Source organism: Chelmon rostratus, chromosome 15 (genome assembly GCF_017976325.1).
Source record: "Chelmon rostratus isolate fCheRos1 chromosome 15, fCheRos1.pri, whole genome shotgun sequence".
In the NCBI taxonomy this organism is placed as follows: Eukaryota; Metazoa; Chordata; class Actinopteri; order Chaetodontiformes; family Chaetodontidae; genus Chelmon; species Chelmon rostratus.
Genome location: NC_055672.1, coordinates 20,592,917 through 20,612,222, shown reverse-complemented (window position 1 = coordinate 20,612,222; position 19,306 = coordinate 20,592,917). Strand labels below are relative to the sequence as shown.

The following is a 19,306-nucleotide window of genomic DNA, read 5'->3' as shown; positions in this document are numbered from 1 at the left end:
GGGAGGAAATGAGCTGTGTAGTGTTTGGCCACAGCCCCCACAGGCAGGGTTCTTGGTGATTGGTCTAAACTCTGATAAGCAGTCTGCACTCATACCTAAGCTTGAGAGCGACAGTTCGGTCGTGAAACAGCATGGCAACCGCAGGGAGGGTAAGCACGACTGGCTTCTCCTCACATGCAGTTTTATCAGAATAATGAACTTCTGCTACTGTTTGAGCTGTTCTGCATGTAAAAAGGCTGTGAGGACCCTTTGCTTTGCTCCATCCAGTGTTTATGGAACAGAGGGAGTGTTTACAGTACAGGAACACTTCCTATAGTACAAAGGGCGGGGTTAAATCTGTCTAGCTATTTACTGGAATATTAATTGTAATTTAACAACTGTTAAAGTCATTAATAGACAAAAAAGAAGCTACGAGAGAGTTCTGTGTGTCTCTTGGAGGACTAAGCATTTACCTAAGTGTTGAGAGGAGTGGGGGAAAAAGGTCATGGCTTGTCTTGATGTCTTGTTTTTATGGGTCTGTTATGTTCAGCCTGTAGAGAAACAGAGTACAACAACAGATAGTGAAGTGACTGCTCCTGTTTTCTATAATGTGCAGTAAAATGGGCGTCCTCTCTCGCGTGTCATGGGTTAAATGTCCAGAGATTTGTTATCATGAGTGATGCCAGGCCAGCTGAAGCTCTCTGTGTCTTGTAGGTGATCCGCTGCAAAGCTGCAGTAGCATGGGAGGCTGGGAAACCTCTTGTGATGGAGGAGGTGGAGGTGGCGCCTCCTAAAAGCGGGGAAGTTCGCCTAAAGGTAATGAATCAGGGCCGACGTGTTGATTGATAGTTACATTTACGGAGGTTGCACCTCAGCAGTGGGATTCTCAGCGGAGTGCGAAACACTAATAAGCGCATGACAAAAGCTGTGAAAAGGAAGTACATCTTAAACTTTCAAGTCTGGGAGGACAAAATAGTCACATATCACTTATTTATTTGGTCACATCACAATATAAAGGTGCTTATGTGTGTCGTATGTGTGTTGTTATCACTTTTCTTATCCCAAGGTTCTAGATACAGCGATAAATCACACATATATAGTTATTCTGAATTATTTACATACAATATGTTGTATATACATCCCAAAAGAGCATCATTGAGCCACTATTAAGACCATACACTAGGTGGCAATAAAGGGACATTTGAATAGAACTCATTCTCCATTGCAGATGATTTTAAGAATGATCCAGGGTCAGTTTCAAGAGATTACGAACAGTCCTGACCTGAAAAGCATTTTAAACTGAATTCATCATGAAGACCACATCATAGTGCTGAGTGTATATATCCAACACATTTCTCTCTGGGCCCTTTTCTTTGGAACATCACCTCCTCCAGTGGACACCAGGACTTTCTCAGTCCCACAGCATTTTAATGAGGAGGGTGATTTGCTTCAGCAGAATGCTTTGCAATTGCAGAATCCATATTGCCTGTATGGATTGCAGTTTTGCACTCCGATATTCATTGTTCAGTTTGTCCAATAAATGCTCGACCACAGGGACATAGTGACATGATCTACTTATAGTTTATAGTGTGAATTCACAAACACGGATATTCCTCCCAGTCTGGAGATGAATAAGCCATTACGGATGTGTTGTATTGTAGCAGCAGTGCTTTAAAGATTGTTCTGCTTGATGCACATGCCTGTGCCTCCCAAATGTGTCTCTTTTATCTGAGGTGCACAATGGAGAAACAAGCCTGGCTTGGATTCTTTGTGTGCTGTGTTTTAAATGGGAGGTCAGAGTGAGAGGTGGCCAGTTGTCTGACTTTCTGAACAGAGTTGGAGGCAGAACCTCTTTTCTTGAACCAGCTGCTCGCGGCAAACCTGAGCTGTTGTTAAGATCTGACACAAAATCCAACGGTTTCCCCGACGTCCCCTCCCAAAAGAACAGGGTGTTGTCAATGTACGTTTGTATAGTTTTATCTGTGAGTGACATGGGTTGTTATTGGGAACATATATAACAGTTTCCTCCCATTTTCCCACAATCAGCCACAGAGGGTGTGGATGCTGTCCCCATTGTAGTCTGCTGGAGTTACCAGTGGGATTCATCCTGCATACAGCTGCAGCTCAGAACAAGGAGAAGCAGTTGTAACAGGAATGCATTCAGAGGACTTGTGCCTCTCTTGGATAGGTAACCCCAACCACATCAAACGAAACCTTTTTTGTGTTCTGACCATCACTCAGACAATTAAACACACCATTTGCATCTTCAAGGCTGGAGGGTAAATCATTCACGACACGTCCACATACATTGATAATGGTTCGGTGACAGAGCCTCTTCCTGAGAGGTGGTTCTGTCGGATGTTTGTGGCTTTGGGGAAGGCTGTATATAAAGGGGATGACTGGGTCCTGGTTAGTCAGGTAGGCATGCATATGAAAATGCTGCTGCCAACTCTTCAGTCACTGTTTTCTGACTTAATCATTGAATTATAATCAGTTAAAGGCGATGCTGTAAGTCAAAATATCTCGACTCAAAGAACCCACAGTTAGACTATCAACAAATACATTTGTCTGGATATGAAATTTGGATACTGGATAAGAAATTCTGACATTTCTTTTTCAGTTTTTTACTCGTCTGTGTTGATCAAACAGCTTCATAATTCTGGAAATTCTAGTTTCAAGCACCAAGTTACACAGAATCAGTGATAACACCTCATTAAGATGCTCTAGACATGACAATTAAGGACAAAAAACCTGGAACCAAGTGAACATTGAAACTGCCTGGTAAGCAGATAGATCCTCTCAGACAAGAAACAAGCATGTATTGCCTTGACTCAAGATATTTTATCTTACTTAGATTTTGCTTTTTGCAGTCTTGCAAAAAACCTCATTCTGATAACAATATAATGACATCCTAGTATACAGTACAAGCCTTATTAATCATCACTATATAAGGAGCAGCTTTTCTTCCCAGCTTATCTCTAATCAGTTTCTACTCATTTAGTGTATGTGTGGTCCAGCACTACAGTGTACTTTGAACCTTTAGTTTTTTCTGGTTATATACTGAAAAAGAAAAGACTTGGCTTTACTGTTAATGGAGCGTATTCCTAATTTATCTTGAGCTTGAACACTCTACTTGTGTTTGTAATACAGCGCTTACATGACTAATATAACCCCCGCTTAAAGAAATTCTCACTAATCAATAATTATGTAAATGATTAAAATACTTAAATATAATCTTTGATTCATGGACTGAAGAATTTCCAAACATTACAGCAGATACTCATCTTCATGTAAGAGCGTGAGCAGTTTTTAAGGGATTGAGCGTGGGTCTGATCGCAGTCCTTTATTACAGATTGCGGCCACAGGGATCTGTCACACTGACTCCTACACACTAAGTGGCTCCGACCCTGAGGGAGTTTTCCCGGTGGTGCTGGGCCACGAGGGAGCCGGCGTTGTGGAGAGCGTCGGCGAGGGAGTCACCAAGTTTCAACCAGGTTTCCCCCTTTTTTTTGTTTCTTCCTTGCCATGTACGATTGTTGCGTGTAATGTAAATGCTCAAATGTAACATACTGTTGGTGTTTTAGGGGACACGGTTGTACCCTTGTACGTCCCACAGTGTGGAGAGTGCAAGTTCTGTAAGAATCCCAAAACCAACTTGTGTCAAAAGATCAGGTAATGGTCTTGGGTGAAAGCACTGTGCAACTGTGCAGATCATGAACATGAAAATCTTGCCCTGTGCAGCTGATCTGTTGTCAGTTCTGTGCTTGTGTCTTGTTCTCCAGGATCACTCAGGGCAAAGGCTTGATGCCAGATGGGACATCCCGTTTCTCCTGCAAAGGCAAGAGCCTGTTTCACTTCATGGGCTGTAGCACATTCTCCGAGTACACGGTGGTGGCCGAGATCTCCCTGGCCAAAGTGGACCACAGGGCCCCTCTGGACAAGGTGTGTCTACTGGGCTGTGGCATCACCACGGGTTATGGAGCTGCTCTAAACACTGCCAAGGTGAGTCAGCCCCCTCCCCGCACTTTATTGTGTTATGATCAGTCATCACAGTCATTAGTAGTTCTCTTTCAAGTCACAGTCAGGCCAAAGTTTCTATTCTCTTTAGATGCTAGGGAGACTCCATGGGGTTAAGTGCATCCATAATTTCCTTTACTTTCTTTTAGCCACCTTAGCAGCATGGCTCCAGGGATGGCAGTGTCAGTCGGTCAGTCCAGTGTAGACATTCATGGTTCCCAGAGGATGAAGCCCACTGCCTTTGACAAGCCCCTGATATTTCCAACCAACAGGTCAAAAAGAATTTCACTTACTCAGTGAAATATCTCAACATCCACTGGATGAATTGGCATAAATACTTTGTACAGACATTCATGGTCCCCAGAAGATGTATGCTAATGATTTTGGTCATTGTCGTCACCAGTTGTGGTTTGGAGTGAAATGTCATGAAATTGGACACTGATATGTTTTGGGATGAATTATGATAACTTTGCTGATCCCTTGACTGACCAAATACTTGTAAAATTAATAACATTCCCATCAGCCCAAGCTTTAAAAATGTATGTAAGATTTTGACACTGACAGTGGTTAACATTATACCTGCTAAATATCAGCATGATACACTGTCATTGTCAGCATATTAGTGTTAGCATTTAGCTCAAAGCACCCACTGTGATGATTTTTAATATGGATTTAATGTGCCAATGCTGTATTCTGGATATGAGCCAGCATGTGCTTTAAGTATTTACATGATGTCAGTGAAGAGCACAGCCAACCTGAAGAGGAAAGCAGGCCTGCAAAATGTGTTGGCGCCTTTTTATTCAGCAGTTCTTATTCATTCTTATTCTCCCTCAGCTGTGTGCTGTGTCATTTATCGCTGCAGAAACATGCTGACCTTAACTTGCCTCTGCTGTCCCTCACCCTGCAGGTGGAGGCCGGCTCAGCCTGTGCAGTGTTTGGCCTGGGAGCACTGGGCCTTGCAGCAATCATGGGCTGTAAGGCAGCCGGGGCAGCCAGGATTATTGGAATCGATCTAAACCCTGACAAGTTTAAAACTGCTCGAGAGTTCGGTGCCACCGACGTGCTGAACCCGAAGGACCATAGCAAGCCAATCCAAGAGGTCTTGGTAGAGATGACAGATGGAGGTGTGGACTACTCCTTTGAATGTGTGGGCAACGTGGCAATCATGGTGAGTGGAGAAATAATAATTCCCTATCACTGACCAGCTCCCATATGAGGTAATTAATCTCTGCAGGCTGAATAGCACATGAATCATGCTAATCTTTCATGGCATAGCTGACAGAGCTTTATGAAGACTGATAGCCGTGGTTTTAGAATGAAATGTTCTGTTATACAGTATACATTTATGTGCTTCCATAAAATTGTAAGTAATTTCAATGTAGTGCTTTACCACTATTTAATTCTTGCCAAAAAGCCTGGTATTCATCAGACCTTTTCAAAAAATAATGCATGTATGATAACCAAAACTGAGCAAACTGTCTAAAAACAATCAGCTGAGGTTGTTGGTGGTGGTGGTCAGGTGCTGTGTGGATCAGGTTGATGCGATCCTTCCCTGATATTGTCTCTCGGTGGCAGAGGGCAGCGCTGGAGGCCTGCCATAAAGGATGGGGCACCAGCGTCATCATCGGGGTGGCCGCAGCAGGACAAGAGATCTCCACCCGGCCGTTCCAGCTGGTGACCGGACGCACCTGGAAAGGCACTGCTTTCGGAGGTAACGCGCTAGTTGTTGTGAGAATGATTGGCTTTGAGATGCTGATGTGAGGGGGTTCCTCATTCAACGTAGCCTGACAAGCATCATCACTAATAACCGTGTCCAAAATGATTCACTACTCCCCATATCAGAAATGCTCAGCACACTGTAGTGAGAGGCAAAATGAGATTTCTGATATTTATTAATCGCTGTCATTTTGGGTCAGAAATTTCACACTCTGTAGTAAATAAGCAGTGATTTTGGACAGAGGCTGTGATTTTAGCCCTGCTGGCGGCATGGCTTTAAGGATGGCAACGTCAGCCGGTCAGACCACCACTGTGCTCCAGATCAAATTATCTGAATAACTTCTGGATGGATCATCACTAAGTTTTCTATCGGCGTTCTTGGTCCTCAGAGGATGATCCCTGACTTTCCATCTAGTGCCACTGGCAGCTTCACATTTATGCTTTCAGTGAGATGTCTCTACAACTATTGGATAGATTGCCTTGAAATCTGGTTCAGTCACTCATGTCCTTCTCAGGGCGAATCGTGAAAAACTTTTCCCCGAGCGCCATCAAACCTTTAATCTGTTCAGTCTGTTTACTTCATGGCCAAGTGCCTGCTTAACTAACAAAATCCTCACTGGCTTCCACTGTGGTGTTTAGTGCCAATTAGCAAATGTTAGCCTGCTAACATGCTAAACTACTATGAGATAGGAAGACATATAACATGGTAAACATTATACAGCACCTGCTAAACATCTGCAGATGAGCACTGTAATTGTGAGCATATGAGCATGCTTGCATTAGCATTTAGCTGAAAGCAGTGCCCACGTGCAGCCTCACAGAGCTGCTAGCTCGCTGTCCACTGTCTTTTTCACAGCAGCTGTCAGGCTATGCTTAATTGAAATGAATACAGCTGTCGCCTGGGAACGGAAGCCTAGCGATTACTGCACAGAGCAAACTGATCACACATTTCCTGCAATAAATGTGACTCTGGAGTGAAGCCAGCCTGTTACCCAACCTTTAAAAAAGTGTGGGTGTAGTTTCACAACAAATATGCTTCAGTTTTTCACTTTTGTGGAAGCTCAGTTGTGCAACATCTATAAACTGGATATCTTGTTTGCTTTTTCCCATGAACAAATATCTTACCCTTTTCAAAGACTGAGGCTGTATTCCAGGCTCATTTAAGACTGACAAATAGCCCTGCTGTCACATATTTACACTTGTAACACTCGGTCCTCTGCCCTGCCTGTCAGTAACTTTGTGCTCCTGCCCCCATACACGAAAAGAAGCACCAACATTTTGTGCAAGCACTTCATTATCATTCACTTAAAGTGTTCATTCTCTCTTTTTCCCAGGATACAAAAGTGTCGATAGCGTTCCCAAACTGGTGGAGGAGTACATGAACAAGAAGCTCAAAGTGGATGAATTTGTGACTCACACTCTGCCCTTTGAGAAGATCACTGACGGTTTTGATCTCATGCATGCTGGAAAATGGTAAGCCTTGACTAAACATATACATTGAAGTTGTTTTTCGATCATGTTTGTTATGCTAATGTGCGTATTAGTCTGGTGTTCCTTTGGGTATAAGATGCTATGCGTCACTGCTGCCCTCTGTTGAGGACAAAGCTGAGATGTGATGGGACAGGATTTTCTTAGAATTTGCACCCCGAGTGGCCTTTCTTCAAACCAGTGCCAACTCAGTCAGTGATGTAAAATCTGACGTCCATGATCTCATCTCATTTTTATCTTTCAGCATTCGCGTCGTCCTGCAGTTCTAGATGCAGAGGAGCACAGAAAACTATGATCTCACTCCGTATTTACCCTGCTCACTTGAATAAATAATCTTTCAATTCACTGTTCAAGTGTTTTATTTGAACAATGCATAGTCAGATGCCTCTTTGATCAGTGTTCCCCCCCGAAGGAACACAAAGACTCAGAGAGAACACTGTGTGAAGGAAAAGCAGAAGAACCAAAACAAAATTATTCTGAAATATTCTTTGATCTACACTGAATGAATAATAAGGTGGTGCAACCACAAACAGCCACATGGCATCAGCGTTGGAAGGTTGTTAATTGATGAGGATTTTTTGAGTGCGTCTTTTCAGCAGCAGCTTGGACATCAAGGCCCGAAGAAGTTGCAGAACATCTTTCGATTATTCGTCCTGTAGGGTTTGAGCACAAGGCTGCTTTTAATCTGAACGTTTCATAACTGATCACTGTGGACACTCGAGTCTCTCCGAGCTTCGGGGACGTGCTTTCATTGCCAAAGTGTTGACTCGAGCTGGAACCGACTTGAGAAAATTACAGCCACATCTTGTGCTCTGCTATGCTTAGTTAGGTACAACATGTTGACAGCCATGTTTCCTCAACAGCTGCTGTTCAGCTTATTCTCATCCAAACAGAGCATATGATAAATTCCTGATTTCTATAATACAAACAGCTAATGTTTCAGAAACAATGTGCAATTTATGCAGAAGTCAGTGCTTGAGATGATGTAGAGCAGTAATGGCTTTTGAAAACATATTGACTTAAATACAGCATATTCCGTAATTAAAATAAGAGTCTTCTGCTTTGTGTTACGTAACCTCCTTTAAACTGGCAGTTGTCATTTTTACACTTCAGTTTAGGATTGAAAAAAGAAGATAATCTGGATAGAGCCATGCATGGTGCCATCAAAAAAGCCTGCTCAAAAGTTTGCTTTGTTCCATGGCATGAATTTTCTTGCATTAGTCAATGCAGACTTAACACTCAATAGAGAAGTCTTGAAGTCATGCATGCTTATAGAAGTACAGAAACTCTTCATTGCAACTACCTGAAGTTAAATATTCAAAGTAAACCAATAGTGTCAAAATCACATCTCAAACGCAGTTTTTCATTGTACTCCACTGAGTTTAAAAAGGCGTTTCGGCTAACGGGTACCCAGACAGTCATTTCCAGTAAGAATTGGCTGGTGAATGAAACCAATTTAGGGATTCAGATCGCCAATCCTTTCAAGGAGAAAGTCACCCACACAGAGCTACAGAAGAGTCATTTATTACTCCATTAGAAGAAATACAAAGATGGCAGAGAAACTGTGATCACATAAGTCCTCTGAAAATGTAGAAATAATGACTGCTGCTCACACCATGAGAATCCCCACATCAAGGTAAATAGTGAATGTCACGGTAAGGGGAAACATCAGTTCACGTGCCTCGAGGGATACACAAAGTTTTAATTCCTAGATTCACACATTAAGGCTCAGTTTGCTACACCAGGGCAACTGGAAACACGAGACACTGCATGAGTGTTCCTCAAAGCCGGATTAACAAGGTCAGCGCATCAACGATTTTGTGCTCAAAGTCATTATTCTCATCCTGGATATCTACGTATATGCTCTGTGGTTGCGTCACAATTCTCCTAGCAACCAGATCTGACGTCCTCTACTGGAAAACTGACAGTGCACTAACAATAGCCACATTCAGGCTACGACAGCTGAGTCTGACTGCATCTACTGGACACGTCAACAGGTTCATACAATAGTGAAAAGTGACCTGCTACTGATGAGCTTACCAACGGGCTGACATTAAGCAATAAATCAACTGATTATTGATCATTTTCCTTTCAAAACTGTAAGAGAAATCAGTTCAATATCTTGGGAAATGTGTTGATTTTGCTCCAGCCAGGAGGCGATAATCTTAGTTTAGTCTATTTTAGAATAAGGACAGTTAGCCTGGCTCTGTCTGAAGGTAGTAAAATCCACCTACCAGCAACTCTAAAGCTCACTGATTAACACATTGAGTCTATTTGTTTTATCTATAGACTTTGTAAACATGACAAATTGTGGTTTTAATAAGGGGTTGTGCCAGATTATCTCTTGGCCGAGCATACGTAACCATCTGGTCGCATGGCTTGAACAAATGAGATATAATGCATCAATTACTGAGTTTTTGGGGTGCTGATTGGCAACTGTTTCGGGCTTTGTACTGAGCCAGTGCCGTTTTCCCAGGCTTCCTGTCTTTATGCTCAGCTAACTGCCTCCTGGTTGTAGCTACATGTTTAAGGGACAGATATGAGAGAGGTATTGATCTTCTCATCTAACATCTCACCTGTTTCCAAAAACATCTGCTGCTGCTTTAAATACGTGTGCTGTTCAGCTCTGAAGATATCCAATATGGCTGCCAGGGGATGATTTCTGCTGCCTGAGATCTAAACTTAAATTGAGGAAATTTTTCAGCCTTGTGTTATTTTCTTCATCTAAAACCAGCTTTGAGTTGCTAGCTGTCGAGGTTGTGATACTTGTTCACCTAGTTTCCTGGAACACTCCCCTGTCCCGAGTATTGCTGATTCTTTTCAGTCCATCTCTGGGAAATTCATATGACGTGTGATTAAGTCAGCAGAGGCTGGAGGAAAAGAAGCAAAGCACGGGGTACTAGTTGGATTTGCCCTGAGCTCCAGACACCACAGACAACAACTTACCAGCCAGTAAAAACGCTGGGTGACACGACTCAGAGGTCAAAACAGGCCTGATGTCAAACCCAACCGCTAAGCAAAACCAAAACCTAATAAATACTTTCATATGTCCTTCAGAGGATACCGCTTGCACTAATAAAGTGATCCACATTTGATATAAGACACATTCAAGTACTTCCATTTAATTTGAGGAACCGACTTTTAATTCATAGAACAATGAGAGCCACAGTTAAACTGAGCTCTGGGAGTGGTGCCTCTTGTTTGAAATGTGTGTTTGTGAGTGTGTATGTGCATGTGTGTGAGGCCCAGAGGTCCTGGGTGGGTGTGTGTGTGTGTGTGTGTGTGTGTGTGTGTGTCTGGAAAGTCCAGTCCTTGGTGCGTTCAGGTCCAGCCTACATTTGGCTCAGGAAGTGAGCCCGACCGTTGTCCTCTGGGCGGCGGGTGAGGATCTCGCAGCCGGTCTCCGTCACCAGCAGGGTGTGTTCGAACTGAGCCGAGCGCTTCCCGTCTCTGGTCACCGCCGTCCAGCCGTCGGGCCACGTCTCGTCTTGCCAGCCACCTGAGACATTACGCACCGACACACACACACACACACACAGGGCTTTGGCTTACACACCATCAATTAAACAGTTGTAGAAACAAAACACATCATGTCTGGCACTGACTCACTGGATACCTGTGGGGTGTAAAGTGGTTTTTAAGGTTTTAATGACCTCTTTAAAAGCATGACTGGGTCTGCTGTATCACTCATCACTTAACTCATTGACAGCCAGTTAACAGCCTATTCCTCCATCATGCATACAAAGGCAGTTGCACTCACCTTCACATATCATGGGCTCAATGGTGAACACATGGCCAGGCTTCATAACTCCAACTGCTTTGTTTTCTGGGAAATGAAGGAATACAGAAAATATCCTGTTGTAGGAGAACATGTACGAACTTCCAGAGATTCACACGTCCTATGGCAGGTATGTGACTACTCACTGGCATAATGTGGCACATTGGGAGCAGTGTGGAAAAGTCTGTGGATGCCGTGGCCACAGTAGCTGCGCACCACAGAGAAGCCGTTGGCCTTAGCGTGCGTCTGGATGATGTTACCCAACTCTCTATAGCGAATGCCAGGCTTCACTGTCAAAACAAAAAGAAGGCAAAGAAGAAAGCATGAGGATTGCATGTCTTGGAAAAATTAGCTGTAGTTTTTAGTCTGAGAAATACTGGAAACCTGAGGCCGATATCGATATGAGAACACTTTTGATGTCCTTTAAAGAACTGTGACCACAATATTTACAGTTAAATGTTCATTTTTTCCCCTTTATTCGGAGCACTTTAAGAACTTTTCATCTATGTTAGCTTAAAAGTTGAGACTGAAAGGTCATTCCTTACCTTGGAAAAAGGTCATAAACAGAAAAATACTGCTTCTCAGGTCAACAATGAACATTCAAGCTCAACGTGCTCTCTGGTGGACAAACTATGTAATGGCAACACTTTTTCATAATGAATTCAAACGCATTTTGAACTGCATTTCTGTTCTGCATTTTCTCCTTACTGATTTATCCCCAAGTCCAACAGCCATATAATGTATAACTGGCGAAAGGTGAGGTTGCTATAATCTCCATGGTAGTAATCTATTTTAACAGTATTCTGTATGAAGGCAGTAGCAAAATCAATGAACTCCTACCAGAGTCGATGGCTTGCATAAGGCATTCATATGTGGTCTGAACCAGTTTCTTTGCTTCTTCATCCACGTCTCCGACAAAGAAGGTTTCATTAAGGTCACCATGGAAACCGTTGTGGTAGACTGTGATGTCCACTGCGTAAGAGTAAGATGTTGAATTCGTCAGTGCCACTGTGTTCTGTGACAAACAAGATTCTATTACGTGTAACACAATGAAAGGACTGTTATGAATAATGAAACACAATTGTGAGCATTCATATTGTGAACATGTACGAAACATCCATCCATTTGCAAGGTCAAACAACAAGTGGCTTTTTGAAAGTTGCTGATGAAATTGGAATTGCTGGTGTTTTAACTGGGACTTTTCCCACTTCAGGAGAAAAACAGAGAGCAGAGGATGTGACTGGCAAATCCCCACTGGTAAAGGTTAATGAAACAATTTGTCTTGTCGGACCATGCGGCGAGAGATGAGTCGCTGGCAAGTATTCCATCAGATACTCTGAGGGGAGTGGTGGATGGAAGACATCGCCTAAGAAGGAATATTCATAAAGGGTCTAAAATTGGCCAAACTCCCGCTGACAATGTATTGGGAGGCTGGTACAAGCATTTGTCATAGAGGAGGAATCCCCCCCCCTCCTTAACACTTCCCTACATCCAAATGCAGCTCCACTATTCCTAGGACTTGGTTTGACATTGAAAATATGACAATAGAGTTTTTTTGGGCGTCTGGAAAGGTCAATGTTAGGTTTATCAGAGGGACAGTAGAGAAAGTCACAACAAATGTGGTACTGTAACTACAAACTCATTTCATTTCAGACAAATATGACAAATAAAAACATAGAACAGTCAGAAAATCACAGATATGAGGAAATCAACTGTCAGGAGCTGCCATTATGTTTCCAAAATCATGCAGTGTGTAGTGCTATGAGCATACCATTGAGGATGTCTCCTTCTTGTAGTAGTCTTCTGTCTGGGATGCCATGGCAGATGACTTCATTGACCGATGTGCAGCAGGATTTGGGGAAGTTGTAGTAGTTGAGCGGGGAAGGGTAGCAGTTCCTTGCTGTACAAGCCTGAACAAACAAAGCATGTTGGTTAAAGAGATGGCAACAAGTGAGAGAGACAAGAAATGAAGTGACCCTTTTCTCCTCGTGAAGCTGCCTCACTGCTCAGTGCAGCTGGTAAGGTCTGTATTTGTGCACAGTTATTCAACATCACGATCCAACACAATCCTGTGTGTGTGTTGTGGATAAGATATGTCAGACATGACAGTGTGTCCGCCTTCAAGGCAGTACAAAAGTTAACTGGAGTAGAACTGATGTTCCACAGTGGGGGGCTTCATGCTGTTTCGAAACTCAGAGTTACATTATTTATTAGCAGCGTCTGTTCCACAGCAATTATTACCACAGATTTACACAAGACTAAGAGTCTACATTAGCTTTCAACTAAATGTCAGGATGCAAACACGCTCACAATGACAATGCTAGCACACTGATGTTCAGTAGGTATGTTGGCTGCGTGTTGTTTTGAGAAGAGAATTTGATCATCAAAGTTATCACAATTCACCCCCATAAAATTTGGGACACATGAATGTCCCAAATTTTATGGCAGTCAATGAAATAATTGGTGAGAAATCTGACTCAAATCAACAAATATCAACCTCATGGTGGCGCTACAGGAAAAATCAGGAGGATAAATCATCATGTGGGGCCTATGAATGTCTGTGCAAGTCGTATGGCTAATAAAAACAATCCATTAAAAGCTGGTTATGGATAAGGAACAGTGAAGACCATGTTTGTTTGTGGATCTATACCAGATGCACAGCGTGGTCAATTTCTTCTGTTGTAACACCCGGTTTCACCATCATGGCAGCAATGTCCAGGACTTCTCTTGCCAGCTGGAAAAAAACATATATGTCAAGACCAAAGTGGATTAAAACGAAAACAGACGATGCAAACCATGGCGACACCACGACTGCAGCCTGACGTCAGTTCTGTTACCTTGCACACCACTCTCATGCCTTCAATGTCCTCAGGAGACAGGATCTTGATCTGTGACGTCCCCTTCAGAAACTGCTCAGACTCAGATATCCCTGTGTGAAGGAAACAAAGACAGATGATTGTCATCATTCACACGTCAATGCTCGGTGAAGCTGATGAGCTGACTCAAACGGGACCTTGCAAAGCAGCTGTTGTAAGTCTATCAATTTTAGACACAGCATAAACTTGGACCATGGCAGCTGGATTTACATACTCCTAATTCATTTATAAGTGACAGCTGACAATGAGCCATCTGCCACTGAGAAGGACCAAGGCATCGTCATATTATATACACATATGGCAAAGGTTTTGGTGGGATATTTAATATTCCATATTTCTGACAAACGTAAAAGCGACTTGCAGCACTATGGAACTACAGATAACTAGCTGCTCCTGCAGAGAAAAAGCTACAGCATCGGCACCTGAGCAGAGGCAGACTCTAATGACACTCACACTGTCGACTCAGAGGAACAGAGCAGGACTGTTATATGGAGAAGAACAAATGAACAGGCGTCACATGCAGTCACTTTGACAATGAATGAAACTACCTGCATTTCTACTATAGATTAAACACGATCATAACATTATTCTTGGACTGAAAAGCACATTAGGACGGTATGTCAGTACGTTTGTCAAATCGCTTCATTGATTTATAATTTATTTACTCAACAAGATTGTTGAATGAACATGAACAGTTGCCTAGCAACCCAGACTTTAGACAGGTTTGTGTACTAGTCATATACAGCCCTCCTTTTGACCTGAAGAGCCTACAGTGGGTGCAACAATCAATTGGACTTACTTACGCTTTGATACAGCTGCTCAGAAAAGAAGCAAAGCATGAGAAAATCAGTGTGCTTGTTGCAATGTCTTCATAATGGTACAGCCCACCTTCTTGTACATTTAACAGTGGTAATAATTACCATTTTATGTGTTATTCAAAAATTTAAAAACAAGTTCCAGACTTGAGTTTAGCTCAATAACACTTCTGCATTCAAAAATATTAGCCTGTAACAACTGAGCCTCAGTCCCTGAGAAGGCATCACTGGAGAATGAAAGGAGACTGTAACCATGACTACCGGGGTATGGATCTATGCAGTCAGATGACAAGGATGTAGAGGTTGCCATGGTTGCACAATGAATGGCTCGCCCAGAGAAATAGACGTAAATAAGCCAGGTTACAATTATAGTTGAGGCTTAATAGGTAATGGCTGTTTACCAGAGTAAAATCCACTCCACTTAACAGTTCATTAGGCGAAATCTACCTAGATCATCTTGAATGATTAAGTATGTCAAAATACCAAAAGAGGGACTGAGAAATTTAATCAAATTCTTATGTAAATGCATTCAAAAAACACCATCAAGCAGTTTTTCAAAGTAAAACTGAATCAAATTAACTTCATCGAAAAGATACTAGCACTACCAATCCAACTGAGAACACACATCTCATTCTGCAGCTGTATAAAGCTTTCAGCCACTTGCTTGAACCACATGATAAAAGTTTCAAATGCAGAAACTGCAGACAGCTGTTTGGGAGTGACAACACCACATGATGTCATGTTTGTAGGATTTTTTTTTTTTTTGTGCTACATTCAATTTTCAAAGTAAAACTGGGAGAAAGCAGCTGCACCATGAAATCACTTCACTTCACTTGCTGAATGAAGAGCGAACTAGTGACAACGCAGTGTTTAAGAACTTAGCACTTAGTAGTTACTCTTCACTTTGAATTGCTACAAAACTGTTACTTCAATAAAATTGCTGCTCTTGTTCTTCATAAAGTTCCTTGTCTTCAGCATTGCCTACAGGGCGCAGACTGTCCAGCTTGTGTAGAGTTCTTTAGCCAACAGCACAAAACATATCAGCTTATCTGTGTATTCATGCAAAAAGTTATATAAAAACACATGCATGGATGACCACTTTGTCCAGACTATTGTAACACACTGAGACAGCCCTTCAACAGCTTGCAACTCAGAATGTGCACTCACGTGTTATCAAATCCATGCCATCAGCTACTGACTTATGTTGAAGTCATCTAAAATCGATTCACGTATGAGTGGCAATTCTTAACTTGTATGATTCTGAATCGATTCACAAATGGCAAAAACAACGTTATGCCAATGGTACGAAAAAGGCAGAACTCAACAGCGACGACACTGTGCAGCAGCTGCATTTGGGTGCATTTGAATTTACAGATTTAACAATTAGCTTTGTAAGGCAGGTGATGTATTTTGTGAATATTAAGTCCCTCATCACTTACAGACTAAAATTAACAGAGCACCGAACACCAGCACTAACAAACAAAACCAGCTGACCAATAATGTTTTGGATAGAAATTCCCTGGTACCAAACGTGCAGCAGAGAGGCAGTTATGTTATGTCTCCATCTGTATGAGACATGACGTTAACAACAACAACACAGCAGTGCAATTTTCTGCTTTTACAATAAACATTTAATTAGTGATGCCGGACATTAAATTTCATTATTTCAGGAAGTAGACTGTAAGATGCTTCCAAGTTAATGCAGTTCACTGAACTTAAATAACTGGAAAATAAACAAATAAAGTTTCACTAAAAGCTGCAGACTCGCGCACACCTTTTTCTACTTTTTTCCATTCATCAGACAACCATCCTCATCAAAACCGATTAACTTAACTGTCAGATTCATTTTCATTTTTAGCTCAGTGGGCAAATGGATGGACAGACTGGCTAACATCATCACTCTTAGGTCTTGCAGCTCGTATAGTACCTTAAGAAAGTAGCATGGTTACCTCTGGGATGATCAGAATAGTCAGGTCTTTGGATGTCACCGGGCACAGGCCTCATGGGAGTCTACACCAGGAGCCAAAGAGAGGACAGAAACGTTACATTATGTAATCCACATGAATCAGCACAGAAATAATGAAAAATGTCTGAAGCAATTTAAAAATGTGATATTACTCTGTTTCCTTCTTTCCCCCAATGCTGTCCTACATTCTTTTTTTGAAAGCACTTCAGTGCTATAAAATTGTTTTGACACAATCAGTGTTCAAGTGAATATGCACCAGCTGGTATCAGTATATGACCCTGTATTGGAATTTTAAATGGTAGAAAATATACGGTGTGGTGTTTAGCAGCGACTGTTTATCACCTCTGCTGAAAGGAGATCATATTGTGTCCGAAGCCTAAAATCTGTCAGGGTAAACTAAAATCATTTGAGCTAATGGGTTGCAGATTTGTGCCAGAAAGAGACAGTTGACATTTATAAAATTGTGGTAAAAAGTTAAAAACATATCAAAACTTTTTCTTCCCAGTAGTTTCCAAAGTTATAGCTGAACAAAAAATGGTGGCAAAAAAGTGCGAATCAGTTTAGGGCAATTGAATACAACCAGCTTCAGACAAAAAGGCTTATGCATGCCTGCACTTTGGTTTCTTTCAATTTTTCATTAATGAATCAATCATTTTTTAACAGCAAGAACTTACCAGTGGGTAGTGAGGGCGTAGTTTTCCTGTGTAGCGGTAGCCTGGCCATGGGTCTGTGTTGATGTCCTTCTCCACACAGTTCTTAGATTCATTCTGGTTCTTGTCCTCCTCTGACAAAACACAGCACAAGGTCTCTAAAGCATCTGGCACCACTGTGTTAGCTCACAGTCAAGGGATATCATCTGTTCTTCCCTCTTGTCACGACCTCTAATTGAACACCATCTATAACCTATATATACACAGGTGGTGGTTTGTAAAACCTCAACTTGTCCACCAGTACTATGAACCAAAATAACATGTAACTTATTCATAAGCTGTGAAACGTCCACCAAAGAACTTGATGAAAACAAAGTGCAAAACTGACAGCGGTCAGTAGGACATACTTGCTTTTTTGTGCAGCAACTTGTGAGACACCCAGCTCCCTTTGAAACATTCCTGGAAATGAAAGCACACAGAGAAACTCTCTGAGTGGGGACATACATGACAGACACAAATCTATGCATTTGTGACCGATACAGTGAATTGTGCTCCAAGGCATACTTGGCTAATGTCCGACAGTCACATGCATGGTCACTGACCCATTCAAACCCCCTCCCCCCAAAAAAAATTAAAAAATAAAAATACTTGGTTGCACACTGTGACAGATCTTGCACCATAGGAAGTTCCCTAGAGGCAGAGATCCATATATGTCTTTCTGTGTTAGTATTTGACACATTGGTACCACTGTTTACTGCTAATTTCAGTGACGTTTTTAACTTAATTGGACAGTTAACAGCAGAGAGAGAGACAGGAACAGGGTCAGGTTGCACTGCCAAAACTGCAATCACAGCAAAGCCCCCTCGGGTCACATACCATGTCACCACAAGAGCATTTAAACTGTCATCCCACCTGCCTATTTATAAAGCTTTGGATTCAAATAACATTGAATTTACTCAAAACAGAGCATTTCTGCAGAGCAATTGTTGTAGTTTAATGCTTTACAAGCAGAGACCATTTCAAACATAGCACGATAAATTTGCCACAATGCAGCATCCACAAACTTCGACATCAACGCTCACATGGGACTCACACGACTTGTTACGAGCCCTCTATGTATTTAAATAAAAGACAACTGCAGTGGCAATGGGTTTGTCAGTGTTAAAAGTTGCTGCGCAGCCGAACTTCTGTGTACTAAGTGGAGAGTAGCTTTTAACATAACAACATTCAGCCAAATGCGAGGTATGGTCAAAAAGAAAATCATCTTTAAATTGACAGATTTCTGACTGGGCTTTGGTCTCGTGGGAACCAAAGTACCAGGATCAAACGTCGTGGCACCAAGTGATCCGTCACGGAACATTAACTCTGCTGCACTTCACAACTCATTTTACAACAAAATTTTCATGACTTGCGGTCTACTGCGTTACTGGAATTCCTGGTTCCGACATATTGTCCAGTGTTTCATTGACCGTTTTAAGCTGTCAGCAAAAGAGCTTCACATTATAGTCTTTTCATTCTGACCAGGGACGTTGTATCGCTCACTTTAGCTAACCAGGCAACAGTTAGCTAGCTAAACGTTTTCCTCCGGCCTGCTGTTAGTAGAGATAGTATCAGTTACAATCAGTGACTGCATTATTCACCCTCAGCGACCTGTATAAAATTACACAGCCAGAAGGCATTCGTTAACGAAAAGCAAAGTCGTCATCAGCGGTTTACCAAGCACCGACACATGTACACCTAGCCTGACAGTTAGCAGCCTCGTGATAACATGCAGGGCCTTAGTATGGAACAACACCCGACGTTTGAACCGGACAAGCCGAGAAAGCAGCAGTACCTGTGAACAGAAATAGGAGCCCTGAATACCAAGCTTGATACATGTGGGACACTGAAGTTTGGCGTCCTTGCTGCAACCCTCTGTCTCACACTCCCTTCTAGCCTCGGTGCTCGCCATGCCTTCGTCTGCAGGAGGGGTGGAGTCGCGGAGAAGCAGCCAGCCAGCGACGGCACACAGCGCATGTCCG

At 42.3% G+C, this 19,306-nt stretch overlaps 2 protein-coding genes across 2 annotated transcripts; one reads left to right on the top strand and one right to left on the bottom strand.

The window, feature by feature from the left end:
• The first annotated feature begins 51 nt into the window (after positions 1-51).
• LOC121618025 (alcohol dehydrogenase class-3 chain L) lies at positions 52-7,545 on the top strand. The gene is made up of 9 exons (XM_041953264.1): positions 52-149; positions 694-795; positions 3,332-3,473; positions 3,564-3,651; positions 3,762-3,981; positions 4,904-5,164; positions 5,572-5,707; positions 7,047-7,185; positions 7,445-7,545. The coding sequence occupies exons 1-9, from the start codon at positions 132-134 to the stop codon at positions 7,467-7,469; spliced, it is 1,131 nt and encodes a 376-aa protein (XP_041809198.1). The 5' UTR covers positions 52-131; the 3' UTR covers positions 7,470-7,545.
• A 1,163-nt stretch (positions 7,546-8,708) lies between these two features.
• metap1 (methionyl aminopeptidase 1) lies at positions 8,709-19,247 on the bottom strand. Its single transcript, XM_041953373.1, has 11 exons — positions 19,120-19,247; positions 17,693-17,744; positions 17,310-17,419; positions 16,619-16,679; positions 13,816-13,907; positions 13,629-13,712; positions 12,750-12,888; positions 11,819-11,950; positions 11,125-11,268; positions 10,961-11,026; positions 8,709-10,699 (listed from the first exon to the last, which is right to left on the bottom strand). The coding sequence occupies exons 1-11, from the start codon at positions 19,234-19,236 to the stop codon at positions 10,533-10,535; spliced, it is 1,164 nt and encodes a 387-aa protein (XP_041809307.1). The 5' UTR covers positions 19,237-19,247; the 3' UTR covers positions 8,709-10,532.
• Positions 19,248-19,306: the final 59 nt, after the last annotated feature.